Here is a 17,588-nt window from a genome sequence, read left to right as displayed (position 1 = left end):
AGTTGGCTCAGCCTGAAGGACCCCCCCTTTCCTACTCCATGAGAACCCATGTCTCGGGGGAGGAGGAGAGTGAGGGGCGTGACTTGAGGGATGCTAGGGTCCATTGCAGAGCAAAGCAGGGGAAGTTAGAGGAGGAGCTCAGATGCTCCTCCAGGTTGGCTATGCGTGAAAGCCTACACAGGAGGGAGCCACTGTAAGGGAGGGGCATCCCCCCCTAAGCAGTCTGGCTGAGAAGTTCTTGTTCAAGCGGCTGGAAACTTCTCTAACTTCCACTTCGGCTCCTCTACTGATATTCGTAATTGTGTGGAGTAGCTGTTTCCACTGTAGTCTGAGAGTTCCCTAGAATTTTCATTTGTAAGGAAGCTGGTTGTTAGCTAATCAAGTAGCGAGCCTGCAGCCTGGTATCCTGGAGTGTGCTGATTACGAAGGGGGAGGACTAGGGGTGTACGAAATATACTCACGGGTCCGCTGGGGGGCATCCGCAGGGAGGGGAGGCAATCCATCCCTCCCCCCAGAATCCTCCCCAGCCAGCTCTGCTCTGCGCCAAGTCCGCAGGCCCGTCCGCAGCTGGACTTGCACCAGACAAGTATCTCTTTTCGTGATAGGCTATGTAAATATTTATCACGAAATATCCTATCACGAAAAGAGCAGGGACACAAATGGCATTGGCTACGCCGGACGCCATTTACATCCGAGGTCCGGGGCAGCGGATGGACCTGGCCGCTTTTGATTTGACAACCTTTGACTACCTCAGTTATATGATTTCAGCAGAAGGCATCAAAATGGATCCTGTGAAAGTCCAAGCCATACTGTCCTGGCAGGCTCCATCAACCAAGAAAGACTTACAAAGATTCCTGGGCTTTGCCAATTCTTACAGAAAGTTCCTGCCCAGCTATGCAAAACTTACGGCTCCTCTGATAGACCTCCTCAAAGGCAAGAAATCATCCTTCCACTGGTCCAACTCCGCCCAACAGTCTTTTGAAGAGCTGAAGCGAGTGTTTAGCTTTGAACCAAGCCTCTTACATCCTAATCCACAAAAACCCTTTGTAGTGCAAACAGATGCTTCCGATTTTGCTGTAGGGGCTGTACTTTTACAGCCAGGTAAGGAGGGGGTAGAGTTGCAGCCCTGTGCTTACCATTCCTGAAAACTGACCCTTTCAAAGAGAAACTACACTATCTGGGAAAAGGAACTTTTAGCTATAAAGTTGGCATTGGAAAGGTGGTGGCATCTTCTAGAGGGGGCACAGCATCCAGTCGAAGTTAGAACCGACCATCAAAATCTGGAACACCTCCAGACAGCCAGGGCCATGCATCAAGGCCAAATTAGATGGTCTCTTTTTTTTCACAGTTCAAACTCAAATCCGCCACGTTAGAGCCACAGAAAACCAACAAGTGGACGCACTCTCCCATAAGCAGGACTTACAGACAGGGGGCAAGGAGAGCCCCTGCCCTGCTCCAGTCCTTCCCCCTGAGAGTCTGGTGGCTGCAGTTGACCCCCAATCCTAGGTAGAGGTTCTTCGCATGTAACAAGTGCAGGATCCCTATGTTTGGGACAAAGTGATGGAGCTGGGATTGACAGTTGGAGCTACCAAGTCAACCCCCTTTTCATTGTAAGGCGGGCTACTTTACCACTCACACAGAGTCTATGCGCCTTCCAAAAGCCTGCAGGAGAGAGTCCTCCGACAGTGCCACAACTCATCCACTGCTGGGCATTTTGGCTTTTCCAAAATGTTACATGGGGTCACTTGGGATTTTTGGTGGCCCTGAGTGTGTCAGGATGTCAAAACCTACGTGGCCTTATATGACACCTATCAACAGGCAAAAAACCCCATTGGCAAACCCACTGGATTGCTCCGTCCCCTGCCTACATCCTCAGGGCCCTGGAAACTGCTCTACCTCGACTTTATCTCTGACTTGCCATGATCACAAGGTAAGACCACCATTTGGGTGGTGGTGGACTTATTTTCTAAAATGGCCCATTTTATACCATGCTCTGGACTGCCCATGGCCGAAGAAATGGCAGGGCTGTTTTTGACCCACATTTCCCAACTGCATGGCTAGTAGGGATGTTGGAGAAATCCTCCACGGACCCCAATGAGGCCAGATTCTATTGAATCCAGCACCCCAAAGTCCATGGAGGATCGGATCTCCTACTTTCTCCTGCAGGGCGAAGTCCTCGCCGGCGGATCCTCCCTGCCACCAGCTCTGAAGCCCCAGCGATACGGCTGCCATGGCCGTATTGCTAGCTGTGCAGATTGACTGAGGAAGCAAATGGCGTCCGGGATGCCATTTGTGGCCGTAAAGGCCTTAGTTTAAGGTAAATGCAGCTGTAAATATTTGCGTAGCCTATCCTGTTAATGAAAACCATGGTTGCAAATGGCATCCAAGACGCCATTTGCGGCTGTAAAGGCCTTAGTTTAAGGCAAATGCAGCCATTTACGGCTGCATTTACCTTAAACTAAGGCCTTAATGGCTGCAAATGGCATCCCAGACGCTGGGGCTTCGGAGCCCGCCGGCAGCTCCGTGGAATCGCCACAGAGTGGAGCCAGCCAAAGAGGATTCCTGGGGGGAGAAATGGATTGCCTCCCCCTCTGAGGACCCCCCCCCCCGCCGGAACGGCAGGTAAGCATTCTGCCCATTCCTAATGGCTAGCTGGAGGGGCTAGTTTAGGATTGGGGGCCCAATTCATGGCCTGATTCTGGCAGGAGTTACTTATGCTGCCCAATGTAGAACTCAGACTTTCCTCCGCTCAGCACTCCCAGACAGATGGGCAGACTGAATGCACCAATGCCACGCTGGAGCAGTACTTACGCTGCGATGTAATTTGCTTACAACAACACGTGTCATGCCTCCATGCGCCAAACCCCATTATTTGCCCATTTTGGATACCATCCCAAGACCTTTCCTTCCTTGGTGCCAGCCACCCATGCTTTTTTAGAGGAACTGCACTCTGTGCATCACCTTTTACAGGACAACGTTGAGCAGGCAAAAGCAGCATATAAAGCAACCACTGACCAGCATCAGCAACCTGGTCCAGCTCTGCATGTCAGGGATTGGGTGTGGTTGTCAAGTCAGAACCTCCCATCTCACAACCCAAGTAAGAAGCCTGTCAGACAGGGCCTTTCCAAATTATGGCCCAAATCAATCCCATTGCTTTTAGACTGGCCCTCCCCCCTCCCTGAAAGTGCACCCTGTTTTTCATTGATTCTTGCTTTCCCCAGTGATCTCTGGAGACCCTCATCACTCCGACTGCACGCCCCTGCCTCCCATTTCTTTCGGGGGGAGAGGAGGAGTTTGCAGTCACTGACATCCTAGACTCACACCTTTTCCAGGGGTGGCTGCAATATTTGGTTGACTGGGAGGGTTATGGGCCAGAAGATCGCTCCTGGGAACCAGCAGAACTTTTGCATGCCCCCTTGCTGGTTTGCAGGTTCCACCAACGCTACCCCCACAAGTCAGGGCCCCCATGGGGAAAGAGGGGGGAGGAACTGTGGGCGTAAAAATGATGTCAGGAATGAATCTGAGCATGTGGAGATATCTAACAGCCCAGATTTGGAATGGGGACAGCCAGAACAGGGGGAGGCTCCCTCCCTAGTGAGCTCAGATATGGCAAGACCTTCTTCCCAAGACCTTGGCAGGCACACAGTTGGCTCAGCCTGAAGGTCCCCCCCCCCATGAGAACCCAGGTTTTGGGGGAGGACAAGAGTGTGGGGCGTGATTTGAGGAATGCTTCACTTCATCGCAGAGTGAAGCAGGAAAAGTTAGAGACGCTCCACGAGGTTGGCTATGCATGAAAGCCTACATAGGAGGAAGCCACTGTAAGGGAGGGGCATCCCCACTAAGCAGTCTGGCTGAGAAGTTCTTGTTCAAACTTCGCTAACTTCCACTTCTGCTCCTCTATTGATATTCGTAATTGTGTGGAGTAGCTGTTTCCATTGTAGTCTGAGAGTTTCCTAGAATTTGCATCTGTAAGGAAGATGGTTGTTAACTAATAGGTAGCGAGCCTGAAGCCTGGTATCCTGGAGTGTGCTGATTGTGAAGGGGGAGGACGTGACACCTGAAGTATGCTTCTGCTGTGTCTGACACTGCTGGACACTGGAGCTTTCAAACAGAAGGAAGGCAGGAATAGGCATGTACAGATTTTGTTAAATCCATTAGGGATGCGCGAAAGTCACTTACCTTTCCACGGATTATGTTGATGGTGGGAGGGAGGCGTTCCATCCCTCCCCCCGGAATCCTCGATGGGGGGGAGGTGATCCGTTCCTCCCCCTCAGAATCCTCGATGGCCGGCTGTGCTCCGCAGCAGCTCCGCAGAGCAGCTGGCCATGCCCAGCCCAGCCCAGCCCAGAGCCATCCGCAGCCGGATTTCCGGCCGCGGAGGGCTCTGGGAAAAACAAAAACAAAAAACCGTGTATGCAAATGGTGGCAGCTACGGCCGCCACCATTTGCGTTCCTTATTTTTGGCCGTCTTAATCTACGTAAATATTTACGTAGACGATGACAGCGAAAATAAAGGGGAATGCAAGTAGTGTAGCGGGCGCTATTTGCGTCCCTTTTTGATACACTGTTTTAGCCTACGTAAATCACATTGTTGTTGTTGTTTTTCAAGACAAATGGCAGTGGTGGCAGCCGGTCGGAAGACCAGCCGCCGCAGCCGCAGCTGCCTGAAATATCCGCCCCAGGTAAGTCTCATCCCGGGGGGGATCCGCGGGGGGGGCAGGGGGGGCAGGCCGTTCCGCCACAGATTTCGGGGGCCAAATGCACTGGCATTCGGCCTCACTGAGATCCGAGGCGGAATTCTCTGACATCCCCAAAATGTCTGTGTTTCATAGATCGTCAGGCATCTTTCATTCCATTGGCCACTCATTGATGGAATCGGATAATTGTTTTTTTAACCAGAATTTCATTCTACTTGCACAAGTGTGCATTAGTGATAATGAAAATTAGTACAAATCCACCCCAAAAGTGAAAAGCCGGTCTGCAAGTTCGGACTTGGAAAAAGCCAGTCCACTGTGGAATCCACAGGTCAGATTCATAGAAACTAGGGATGGGGGAGAATTTCTCCCCGAAACTTCGGGGGCCAAGTGCCAACGTATTCGGCCCCCCGAAGTAGTTTCGGGGAGAAATTCTCTGCACCCCCCCCGCCCCCCCCCCGGGATGGGACTTACCTTTCCCGAATGTCCCTCCCGGCGGCAGGTCCCGGTGGTGGTTCGGCAGGTCTTCGTCAGGGGGCGGCAGCCCAATAAAACTTAAAAAAAAAAACGCCCCCGTGATAGGCTACGTGACGATTAACGTAGCCTATCACGGCTATTTGCGTTGCCCTTATTTTCGCCGTAGTCTACGTAAAGATTTATGTAGACTACAGCGACCAAATAAGGAACGCGAATGGCGGGTCCCTATGGGGGCCACCATTTGCGTATGCGCTTTTTTTTTTTTTTTAAGTCACCCGTGATAGGCTACGTGATGATTAACGTAGCCTATCACCGCTGACTTTGCAGATCTAGCCGTGATAGGCTACGTAAATCATCACGTAGCCTATCACGGGGGCGTTTTTTTTTAACTTTTTATTTCGTGGCCGGGCGAGGCGAGGCGCCTCCTCCCCGGCCTGAATTTCGGCCGGGCGAGGCGGGAAGCCTCCCCCCCGGCCTGAATTTCGGCCGGGCGAGGCGGGAAGCCTCCCCCCCCCGGCCTGAACTTCGGGGGGAGCAGCGAAGCGCCTCCCCCCCACCGCGAAGCAAGCTGCGAGACCAGGTAAGTGGCTTTCGTGCACCCCTAATAGAAACCTGAACTCATTTGAATCTATTGCAATTTCTCCAACATCCCTAGGCAGGACGTTGGTTGTGGGTTGTGGGGAGGGCAAGCCAGGAATTCTTCTCTGGCTGTGATTTTAATCCAAACCTGAAAACAATTTGGGGTTTGTGATTAGGGTGGCCAGGTGTCCTCCTTTACAGCAGACAGCCCTCTATTTAAGGAGCTGTCAGAGGACAGTCCTCCATTTGAAGTTGTTGTCTATTTGACAACAACTTCAAACACCAGTTCAGGTCCTACTTAAAAAGGGAGGAGCCCTAAGGAGGAAGAACAAGGACCTTAAAATTGCCCAGCAGCAGCTAGGGATGTACGAAAGTCACTTACCTTTAACGAAATTTGATTCGCAGTGGGGGGGAGGCACTCCGTCCCTCCCCCTGAAATTCTGGCGGGGGAAAGATGCTCCATCCCTCCACCCCCAAATCCTGGCCGGCCGGGCCGCAAATCGCGGCAGCCGTAGCCGCCGCCGTTTGCGTCCCTGCAGTCACCTGTGATAGGCTACGTTAATGTTTACGTAGCCTATCACGGCTGAGTAAAAAACAAAACAAACAAAAAAAATGCGCGTAGATGTAATAAATAATAGATCCTTATTTTGGCACGTCTAGTCTACGTAAACATTTACATAGACTATGGCGAAAATAAGGGGAACGCAAATAGCGTAGACGCTACGCTATTTGCGTTCTCCTTATTTTCGCCATAGTCTATGTAAATGTTTACGTAGACTAGACGTGCCAAAATAAGGATCTATTATTTATTACATCTACGCGCGTTTTTTTTTTTGTTTTGTTTTTTACTCAGCCGTGATAGGCTACGTAAACATTTACGTAGCCTATCTAGGGATGTCGGAGAATTTCTCCATGAATCTCCGGGAGGCCAAATGCCAACGCATTCGGCCCCCCAAAATTGGTGAGGAAATTCTCCGCCCCCCGCCCCCCCGGGATGGGACTTACCTCGTGCGAATGTCCCTCACGGCGGCGGGTCCCGGCGGCGGTTCGGCGGCGGCAGCGTCCGGTCTTCCGACCAGATGCCGCCACCGCCATTTCCAAGTAAAGTAAAAAACAAAAACAAAAAACGTGATAGGCTACGTAAAGATTTACATAGCCTATCACGGCTAGATTCTCAAAGTCAGCTGTGATAGGCTACGTAAATCTTTATGTAGCCTATCACGGCTGACTTTGAAAATCTAGCCATGATAGGCTACGTACATCTTTACGTAGCCTATCACTTTTTTTTCCCTTTCCTTTACTTTTTTCTTTCATGGCCGGAGAGGCGGGGCGCTCCCCCCTGGCCAGAATTTTGGCGAGGAGGGATGGGGCACCTCCCCCCCGGCCAGAATTTCGGTGGGGAGGGACGGGGCGTCTCCTCACCCGGCAAGAATTTCGGGGGGAGAAACGGAGTGCCTCCCCGCCCCCGAAAAAAGCTGCGGGACCAGGTAAGGGACTTTCGTCCATCCCTAAGCCAATCAAGGTATTTTTTAAAAATCTAGCCATGATAGGCTACGTAAATCTTTACGTAGCCTAACACTTCTTTTGTTTTGTGTTTTTTTTTACTGGAAATGGTGGCGGCGGCAGCCGGTTGGAAGACCAGCCGCCACGGCCGAACCGCCGCCGAACCGCCGCTGGAGCCGCCGCCTCCGCCAGGTGGATTCGCCCAAGGTAAGTCCCGTCCCAGGGGGGTGGGGGGGGGGACAGATCGTTTTGCCACCAATTCCGGGGGGCCGAATGCACTGGCATTCGGTCTCCCTGAGATTCGTGGCAAAATTCTCTGACATCCCTAGCAGCAGCACATTTAGCACCTGGACAGCAGAGTGAGCAGGCATACAGGTCACCTCCTCATTCTTCCCTACTATGGTGACATGTATTGTATTTTTGTTTAAATTATAGCAATTATTTATAAATGTGTATATGCAAATTTACAAATTTACATACAAATTAGCATACGCAAATGTCATGAAAATTGGTCTTCTCTTTTCTCATCTTTTTTGGTGATGTGTAAGTGGGCATCCTACTTGTGATGCTCACCTCTTCTTTGGGATTAGCATTTCATGTTCCCAAAGCTCTTTTCCAGACTTCAGCCTCATGTTGCTTAATCGCTAGTGAATGGCAAGCATTAACTGAAAATGGCACAATCACCTTTTTTTTTTTTTTGCTTAAAGGGCCAAGGTATTGCCATAACAAAGGAGGCTAGCAGAGATATACTTTAGCTGTCTTTCAACTCCAGTACATTTTTTAATTGTTATATTCCAGATTGCTTTTGCTTGTGCAATTTTGCTTGCCTGCAACCTCTTGAGAGTTAGGACTAACCCAAGGATGGTGCTGAGAGCATGTTTGAATTAAACATTGACCATATGAAACCAAGATTGCCTCAAACCCTGGCATGAAGACACATGACACATAATATGGATTCAAACTAAGAGCCACAGCTTCATTAATTAGCAAAAGGATCTGCAACAAATAGGTCTAGTTCACTTTCTCTCCTTGTCTCCTGACACTGTGGTTTATGTACTGCTAAGGTGAGAGCTAGGAAAAAATCCACCCTCTTATTTATTTATAAATTTTTTTAGGACATCTTTATGCTGTACCAGAGCCAAAGCTCTCCTTGCATTTCATAAAAGCTTAACCCAAAATACAACATGATAAAAATATAAAACCTTTGAAAGTTTAAAACAGAATAGTAAAACCAGAAAAAAAGCCAGCAGCAGTAAAGATCTAAAAACACAATAACAAATTTAAAAACAAAACTGAAGGGCTAAAAAGCCTGGAAAATTGAAAGAGGTCTTCATCTGGCACTGAAAAGACTGCAGTGTAGAGACACCAGAACCTCCTCTTGCTGTCTGCTTCACTCAGGCAACACCCCCTTGGCTCAAACCATCACTTCCAACCCACCTTAAAGTTGTGTTAGGGAGGCCATTATTAGTGTAATTACTAGTTCCACTGAAGCTCTGCTCCAGAGTCATCCTTTCTCCTTCAGCCCACAAGCTGAGAGATTAGTTTAGTATGTCCCACTTTTACCACTGTGTTACCTCAAGGCACTTACCACTTTATCATATACTTCTCCTCTGCTTTACCTGCACTGAATCTCCCTGTTGTGGTCTATTTAACTAACTGACATGCCTAAACAGGTAATCACATTAAATTCCACAATAAAAATATTTCCCAAAGCCAATACAGGAAAGGAACCAACTAGAAGATTTGGTTCATCCCAAATAGCAACCAGCAAGGACTACATTTCAAGGGGTAAAGAGTGGGCTACTGCTGCTGAGGTCAAGGGCATGGCATAGGGTTCCCTTCATTGGCTGGCCCCATGAAACCAGTGACTGCACTTTCTCCTGCAGCCTTGCTCAGCAGGTCCTCCTGCCATGTGGGTACCACACAGACACAAAGCTGCCCCCACTCACCACTTACAGATTGAGAACAATGTGTAATACTTTCCTTCTCCAGATATACATGTGCATGCTGTCCTTCTCTGCATGTACACTGAACATCTAAGGAGGGTAATAAGCAGGATTGCAATGGCAGACTCAACCCTTGCCAACTATGTGTTCTGCTCAAGTTGTGCAAAGAACCCTACAGACGACTTTACATTTCTAAATGTGCATATAGCTCTACATGTGTATGCACACCTTTAGCTAAATGCAGGATGGGGGTGCAGACAGTGGAAGTGATACACTCTCCCTCCCCATGACACACCAAATGTGTCACGAAGGCTGTATTATCATCATCTTGTGGATGAAAAAATAGTGGAGAATCAGAATGCAGTGAACATTAAAAGAACATTTCAACACAAACTAACTGGTAAACCACTTATTTTTGTTTGTTTATTCATGCACATTGGTAATGCTATGTAAATAATAACTAACCAATCAAGAGGAACATTGGTTCATGATTAAAAGCAATCATATGATTTCACTTGCCTTGCGCTTATTAGTTGGACAGACATAGAGGTAGCTCAGGATAGTCTTCAGACCCACTTTGTCATTCAGCTTTTCGTATGTTGTCCCATAATCCGTTGACCTGTCATTTCAGAGAACTACAGTCAGTAAGCATAAATACCAAAGCAAAAATAAAATGCAAACTGCTTGGCTGCTTTCCAACTTAAGACATGAAGCAAAATAACTCTCTGGAGCTTTTTCAATGATTCGTGTAGTATATAATAACACCTAATTATGTACACATGCCATCATGTGAGTGGTTAACATTTGCATTTAAATTGGATTAGGAAAAATTAAAATTGCATCTTCTCAATGCCATCTCAAAGTAAACGCTACAATAAGAAATGTTAATCTAGTTCTAAGAGGTGGTGGTAATGTTTGTCATAAATGCCAAGTGTCAGGACAACAAGAGGATGAATTACTTCTTTGCGATATACCACCCTCAGCCTTAAGATCTTGTTGAGATAAGACCGTGGATTCATTCCTGCCAAGCCAAGTGGTATAGTTCAGGATGCTTGTCCAGTAAAAAAAATGCTTTTTCATATTGGAAAATATTGTTGTCCTTTAGGATATCACAGCAGCTTACCAACTACTGCAGTTGACATTGTCATCTTGTTGTATACAATTTTACTGTCTATTAGTGATGGTTCATAAAACTATGGTTAGAGATGGCTATCCAAAGCAGTGCATTTCATGCTAAGTGCCATCTACATTATTCCTGTGCATATTTAAATATGAGATTGGAGTAGGAGCATTTGAATTAAAGAAGCATGGCTTTGAAATGGAAAGCTGTTTAGTTTAATGTTATGTATAGTCCTCAGATGATGAGGATTCTCCCTCAAAATGCATTGGGCATGTGTAAATCAAGGACTATATTTTTACTTTCCTTTATACATAGTATTTCAGAGGTACAGGATTATGTCTATGCTACATATTTTTGTGCGTCTAATGCCATAGCAATTTTTTCCTCACCAAGATCTGGATGCTGCACTCCCCACCCCCACCCTAACATTAGAGTTCACTAAGTAACCACCAATCTCTACACATCTGATAGAGAAATGATTCCTGGAAGAAAGTATGATTCCTTGGCCCATGTGAGTAGGGATGTCTGAGAATTTCACTTTGCTCACAAAACACATGAGCATGCCCCCGTTCAAAGACCCAAATGCAAGAGCGAGCATGTGTCTGCTGAAAATACTCACAAATTGTCAGACATGTGCTCATGTGCTCATGTTCATCTTGTTCCTGATTCCAGGTTTGATTTACACAAATTTCCTCAGTAGACTGAATCAACCCCACTTTAGTCTATGGATGAAATTTGTCCATATCTCCCATTTGATCACTCCTCGATTTGCACAAATCTCCCATTTGCACAAAGTGAACAGCAAACACAAATATGAATGGGAATTGGCCACGAGACAGGTGGCGAGACGGTGTTTGGAGAAACCTGGAAAACTCCAACATCACTTGTTCACCTATCCCTACACATGAGCCCCATTACCCCTCTCTTTTTAGAAAGTAAGCATTGGGAGAAACTCATGTATATCATCTTCTCAACAGCTTCCAGTTGGAGAGACTGCATGGCCTCCTAGCTCAGTATTCTGTTGCTTGATGTTTCCTGGGGAACATCTGAGTTAACAGTGGCAGACATTAAATTCAAAAGTGGTATTTGTCCATACAAAATCAGATACTTAGAAAAATCACAAGGTCAACAGAAGCACATAGGATTTTTTGCAACACAGCAGGACAAGAATTAAGCATAGGCAACACAGTATTCAGCTGGGTCAAGCTTGCAGGTAAATGTATATGTGTGTAATGACACAAAATATCAGTTTACTGCAGCAAGTAGCCATATAAACTCAGATTCTTCAATCAATCAACTCATGATGACCACTCGATGTGGCTCATGCTTTGTTTTCCAGTACAGATTGCACTGTGCAGATAAAGAATAGATTGTATTCTTCATTACAGGAGCAAATAATTATTTGGCATGTGAAACCGTGATTACCCAGATTGAGCAGAAGCATGCCAAATGGTAATTTGTGCTTATGACAAAAGGTTCAGATGACCAGACGATCACATACACCATTCATTTTTGGCTGAAGGATTACCAGCTTGGCTATATGCACAGAGTAGTCATGTGAACTAGCTATCATATGAGTTGGACAGAATTTTCTTTTTCTAAATGAAATATACCATGATCATCTTAAGCACTTGCTACTAGATTGATTTCAGTGCACAACACATAATATATATAATTTCCTTCATATCCTTTTCAGTTGTTTAGTAATGATCTTCTATTCAGATTTGCCAATAACCTTTTCTCCATGAATATTTAAGGCAATTACAGTCTATTCTCACCTTTATTTAAGGTATCATTTAGTTAAAAGAAGAGTGTCATGTTTCTGTAACAGTTACAGAGATCATAGAGATGGTTCAGAAATGAGATGTTTTGAAGATGAACATCCCCACCAGGATCAACAACCCTTTTAATACCTTTCAATAATTGTATCCTAAATACCTAAAAGACATATACCTGCATGCATTATGCCTGTAATACTTTTATCCTAAGTAGCTAATAATCACACTTATGAACTCATACCCCCAGCAACTCAATTTGCCCCTTTCCTTATTATTCCCGAAAGCCACAATGCACTCTTGATTTTAACACCAGTTAAATTCAGTTCAACAGGGTAACCATCATAGATGCAAAGGAGAACCCAGACTATCAAAGACAAAGATGTTACAAAACTACCCTGAACTTTCCAGACACTGCACATCACTTTAACTTATCATTCCAAGTTTTGAAGTCTCCCAATTTCATAAGGGTCTTGGACTGCCCACATTTTACAGTAAAGGTGTAGATGGCAAAGGGTCATAGGTATAATTCCCAAGATGCAGGTGATTGATCACAATACTCCAGAAATAGAGAGACAGTGTCCATGTTTATTCACCTGGATAAGCAGTGGTCAATCTGCAGAATCAATGTAGCCCCAGGGGTTCCCACTAGGTCCCAGGATAGCCACTGGTCCCAAGAACGTTTCTTTTAGTATGCATTCCTCACCCACTTTCTGATTCCTTTGCTTGTGCTTCTGAATGTGCAGGAAGGGTGCATCACAAGGAAAGAGCCTTGTAAAAAAAATTTTTTTTTTCTTTCTTTCTTCCCCTGGCATGGGTCCTGTGCCAAGGTCTTGGTGCATTGTGGAGTACCCACACTTCCTTGCTTCCTGATCACATAAGAGATGAAACATCTCACTCTTCTTTTCGAACAGTACTGAACGCTTCCTCCTTCTGCAAAACTCTCCTACAAAGCTCTTCTACCTCTTTTCTGCTCTATTCATAAAACTTCAACTAATTCCAAAGGCTATGTAGCTTGTATTTTCTCGTGATCATATCATGCTCTCTTAACAACACCATCTATGCACGCCTTTCAGGAGTAAGTCCCACTGGATCTGATGGGACTTACTTCCAGATAAGTGTGTATAGGTCAGATTGCAGTTTCAGGCTCCCTCCTCCCATTTTCCCTTTGAATCGTTTTTTTTCCCTCGCCTAAACTTTGGTTTTAATCTCTCCTGAGTAAAGCTCTATCTCTTAGTTTCCTGTGTAAACAGCCACACAGACTGAAAGCATGTTATAAATGATAAGTAACAGTAAATGCTTATGATTCATGGATATTTTAAAAACATATAGCCTGACTACTTTTCATCACTCTATGTAGGGTTTAAAAGAAAAATCTTTTAATGCTGGCCATTTAACACCAGTGTCTCTCTTGTGGCAAGGTCTAGAGGGGTAGAGGCAGATGAGTGTGCCATTAAGGTTGTCATCTCTTACCCTTGGGCATTGGATTCCAGCTGAAAGAGAAGTTACACAGAGCTCCTCCTCCTGTTCTCTACTGCTTCCTCGCCTGCTGTGTTGAGCCACTCTCTACAAAGAAGGTGAAGGAAGAAGAGGAGGAGATGGAGAGATTGCAAAGTGGATGAGTGGGTCTGCAACTCCCTTTTACTTCCACTTCAACTTGAAATTTAAAGAGCAATGTCAAGAGTATTGGATGAGAGACAGCAAACCTAGATCATAACATCTCTTCCTTCAAATACTGTCTGTATTTGATGATCAAAAAACCTGCTGGTTTAAGACCAGAGTTAAGGTTATCTCACGTTGGCTCAAGCTCCGAGAAGCCCGGAAACTGGAAGCTTAGGCTGATGCCTTAACAGCCTAACCCCATGATCAGTAAAGCCTCAATGCACCCACAATTTTCCTGGGTCTTTTCAGGCCCAAATCCAGATGGGGAGGATGGAGTGCCTGGGACCACCAAAGTTGTCCCAGGCTGTCCTGGCCTTGTATTGCTTTATAAAGCAGCTGAACCTTACTGTATTGCTAAAGGAATCCTCCTGTGAGTTGGCGCATGCCTGTTCGTTGATTGTAAGCAAGCGCAATTTGTGACATTGCACAACATTACTGATCACAGGACATGTCTGTTAAGGAAACTTTTCTTTGCAACTAACCTTAACTGAAGGGGCACTGCTGTGTAGGGATGTCGCGAATGTTAGTTTCCTACTTCATGCTTGACAATCGTCTCTCTGTTCTGCTTCCCAAACTGAAGTTCGTGAACCCCTGCTCTGCTCCATTAGAGAGATTCCCACAAAGTCTTGATCCTGGCGATCCTGTTCACCAGCTCACCCTAGCTCTCGCCAATCGTCTGTTCGGCAAACGGCTTCGGCGGCTATCCCTTCAGTTTTGTGCATTTGCCCTTCTTTTTTTACATTTGCCCCTGATGTGCACATCTGCATATATGTGCATTTTTGGAGCAGGAAAAAAAAGTGCAGCTGCCAGGGCCCTTTTGATTTTGCGCATTCAATGAATTGAGAAATGACACAGCCACAGAGAGATCCAGAAAAAGATGAGAGCAAGCAACCCCCTTCCTACCTGAATGACGGTCGTTTCATTCAGATTGAAATGGACCATTGCCCTCAATTTCTGACTAACAATTAGAAAGTACTATTCCTTCACAGTGGCAAGTTGAGATAGCCTCGGCAAAGAGATGTGCTATTATGTTGCAAATCTCTCCTAAAACTTAGAATTTAACTCCAACATTTGAGAGAATATGTTCCCAAGCAGAACAAATGGAAAGAAAAAGATAGTTCCTTCATTCATCAATCAGATGAGAGCAAGCTAGCCCAAGAGGGAAATAAATAATTGTTTTACTGTGTGCTTTTTGGTTGTAATTTCTGTGAACTGCGGCCCAGACAGCTTCGGCTATTGGGTGGAATAGAAATGTAATACCCAAATAAATAGATAAATAAATACATGAATAATAAAAGGGGCAGTGTGGTCTTGGTCTCTTGGTTGTGGTGGCATTTTGTGTGTTTGTGTTTCGGCTTGACCGGGGTGACCACTGGGCTGTGAGAGAACCAAAAGGACAGCCCAAGAAATATGCCCATGATAGTGATACCACTGTTGTTGTTGTTGTTGTTGTTGTTGTTGTTCAGTCATTCAGTCGTGTCCGACTCTTTGTGACCCCATGGACCATAGCACGCCAGGCATTCCTGTCCTGCGCTCTCTCCCGGAGCGTGCTCAAGTTCATATTAATTGCATTGGTTATGCTATCTAGCCATCTCATCCTCTGCCGTCCCCTTCTCCTTTTGCCTTCAGTCTTTCCCAGCATCAGGGACTTTTCCAGAGAGTTTTCTCTTCGCATTTTCCAGAGAGTTTTCTCTGCGCAGCCTTCCTTATAGTCCAGCTCTCACAGCCATATATTACTACTGAGAAAACCATAGCTTTGATTAGACGGACCTTTGTCGGCAAGGTGATGTCTCTGCTTCTTACTATGCTGTCTAGGTTGGCCATAGCTTTCCTCCCAAGGAGCAAGCGTCTTTGAATTTCATGGCTACAGTCACTGTCTGCCGTGATCTTGGAGCCTAAGAAAATAAAATCTGTCACAACTTCCATTTCTTCCCCTTCTATAAGCCAGGAAGTGATGGGGCCAGATGCCATGATCTTCGTTTTTTTAATGTCGAGTTTCAAACCAGCTTTTGCATTCTCCTCTTTCACCCTCAACAAGCGGCTCTTGAGATCCTCTTCGCTTTCTGCCATTAGGGTGGTATCATCTGCATATCTGAGGTTGTTGATAATTCTCCTAGCAATCTTAATTCCGACCTGTGATTCATCCAACCCAGCATTTCTCATGATGTACTCTGCATATAAGTTAAATAAGAAGGGTGACAATAGCAGCCTTGTTGTACTCCTTTCCCAATTTGGAACCAATTGGTTGTTCCATGTCTGGTTATTACTGTTGCTTCTTGACCCTCGTACAGGTTTCTCAGGAGATAGGTAAGGTGGTCTGATACTCCCATCACTTTCAGAATTTGCCACAGTTTGTTGTGATCCACACAATCAAAGGCTTTAGCGTAGTCAATGAAGCAGAAATACATGTTTTTCTGGAATTCTCTTGCTTTCTCCATGATCCAGCAAAAGTTGGCAATTTGATCTCTAGTTCCTCTGCCTCTTCGAAACCCAGCTTGTACTTCTGGTAGTTCTCGGTTCGCATACTGCTGAAGCCTACCTTGTAGGATTTTGAGCATCACCTTACTGGCATGTGAAATTAGTGCAATTGTGCGGTAGTATGAACACTCTTTGGCATTGCCCTTCTTTGGAATTGGGATGTAAACTGACCTTTTCCAGTCTTGCGGCCACTGTTGAGTGTTCCAAATTCGTTGGCATATTGAGTGCAGCACTTTAACAGCATCATCTTTTAGGATTTTAAATAGCTCAGCTGGAATACTGTCATCTCCGCTAGCTTTGTTGTTACTAATGCTTCCTAGGGCCCACTTGACTTCACTCTCGAGGATGTCCGGCTCAAGTTCAGTGACCGCACTATCATGGCTATCAGGGACATTCAGATCTTTGCTGTATAGTTCTTCTGTGTATTCTTTCCACCTCTTCTTAATCCATCTGCTTCTGTTAAGTCCCTGCCTTCTTTGTCCTTTATCATGCCCGTCTTTGCACACAACGTTCCCTTGAGATCTCCGATTTTCATGAAGAGATCTCTAGTCTTCCCCATTCTGTTGTTTTCCTCGATTTCTTTGCATTGTTCATTTAAGAAGGCCTTCTTGTCTCTCCTTGCTATTCTCTGGAACTCTGCATTCAGTTGGATATATCTTCCCCTTTCTCCCTTGCTTTTCGCTTCCCTTCTTTCCTCAGCTACTTGTAAAGCTTCATCAGACAGCCACTTGGCTTTCTTGCATTTCTTTTTCTTTGGGATGGATTGAGTTGCTGCCTCCTGAACAATGTTACAGACCTCCGTCCATAGTTCCTCAGGCACTCTGTCTATCAGGTCTAATCCCTGAAATCTATTCCTCACCTCCACTGTATATTCATCAGGGATATGATTTAGGTCTTACCTGAATGGTTTAGTGGTTTTCCCTACGTTCTTCAATTTAAGCTGAAATTTTGCAACAAGAAGCTCATGATCTGAGCCACAGTCTGCTCCAGGTCTTGCTTTCACTGACTGTATAGAGCTTCTCCATCTTTGGCTGCAAAGGACATAATCAATCTGATTTCGATATTGACCATCTGGTGATGTCCATGTGTAGAGTCATCTCTTGTGCTGTTGGAAAAGAGTGTTTGCTATGATCAGTGTGTTCTCTTGGCAAAACTCTATTAGCTTTTGTCCTGCTTCATTTTGTACACCAAGGCCATGCCTGCCTGTTATCCCAGTGATTTCTTGACTTCCTACTTTAGCATTCCAATCCCCTATGATGAAGAGGACATCTTTTCTTGGTGTTAGTTCTAGAAGGTGTTGTAGGACTTCATAGAACCGATCAACCTCAGCTTCTTCGGCATCAGTGGTTGGGGC

At 45.8% G+C, this 17,588-nt stretch overlaps 1 protein-coding gene across 2 annotated transcripts in view; it reads right to left on the bottom strand.

Annotated features, from left to right (window-relative positions):
- Positions 1–17,588, bottom strand: part of SORCS1 (sortilin related VPS10 domain containing receptor 1) — a 618,971-nt gene that overhangs the window by 327,200 nt on the left and 274,183 nt on the right. For both annotated transcript variants that reach the window (XM_084841982.1, XM_084841983.1), the window contains exon 3: positions 9,719–9,818. In XM_084841982.1, coding sequence (XP_084698108.1) covers positions 9,719–9,818 — 100 coding nt within the window. The remainder of the gene's footprint in view (positions 1–9,718; positions 9,819–17,588) is intronic.

The sequence above is a fragment of the Heloderma suspectum genome, chromosome 3 (assembly GCF_057233095.1).
Source record: "Heloderma suspectum isolate Gila_16-S chromosome 3, 16-S_ref, whole genome shotgun sequence".
NCBI lineage: Eukaryota > Metazoa > Chordata > Lepidosauria > Squamata > Helodermatidae > Heloderma > Heloderma suspectum.
Note: the sequence above shows the minus strand (reverse complement) of the source record. Positions and strands in the feature narration are given on the sequence as shown.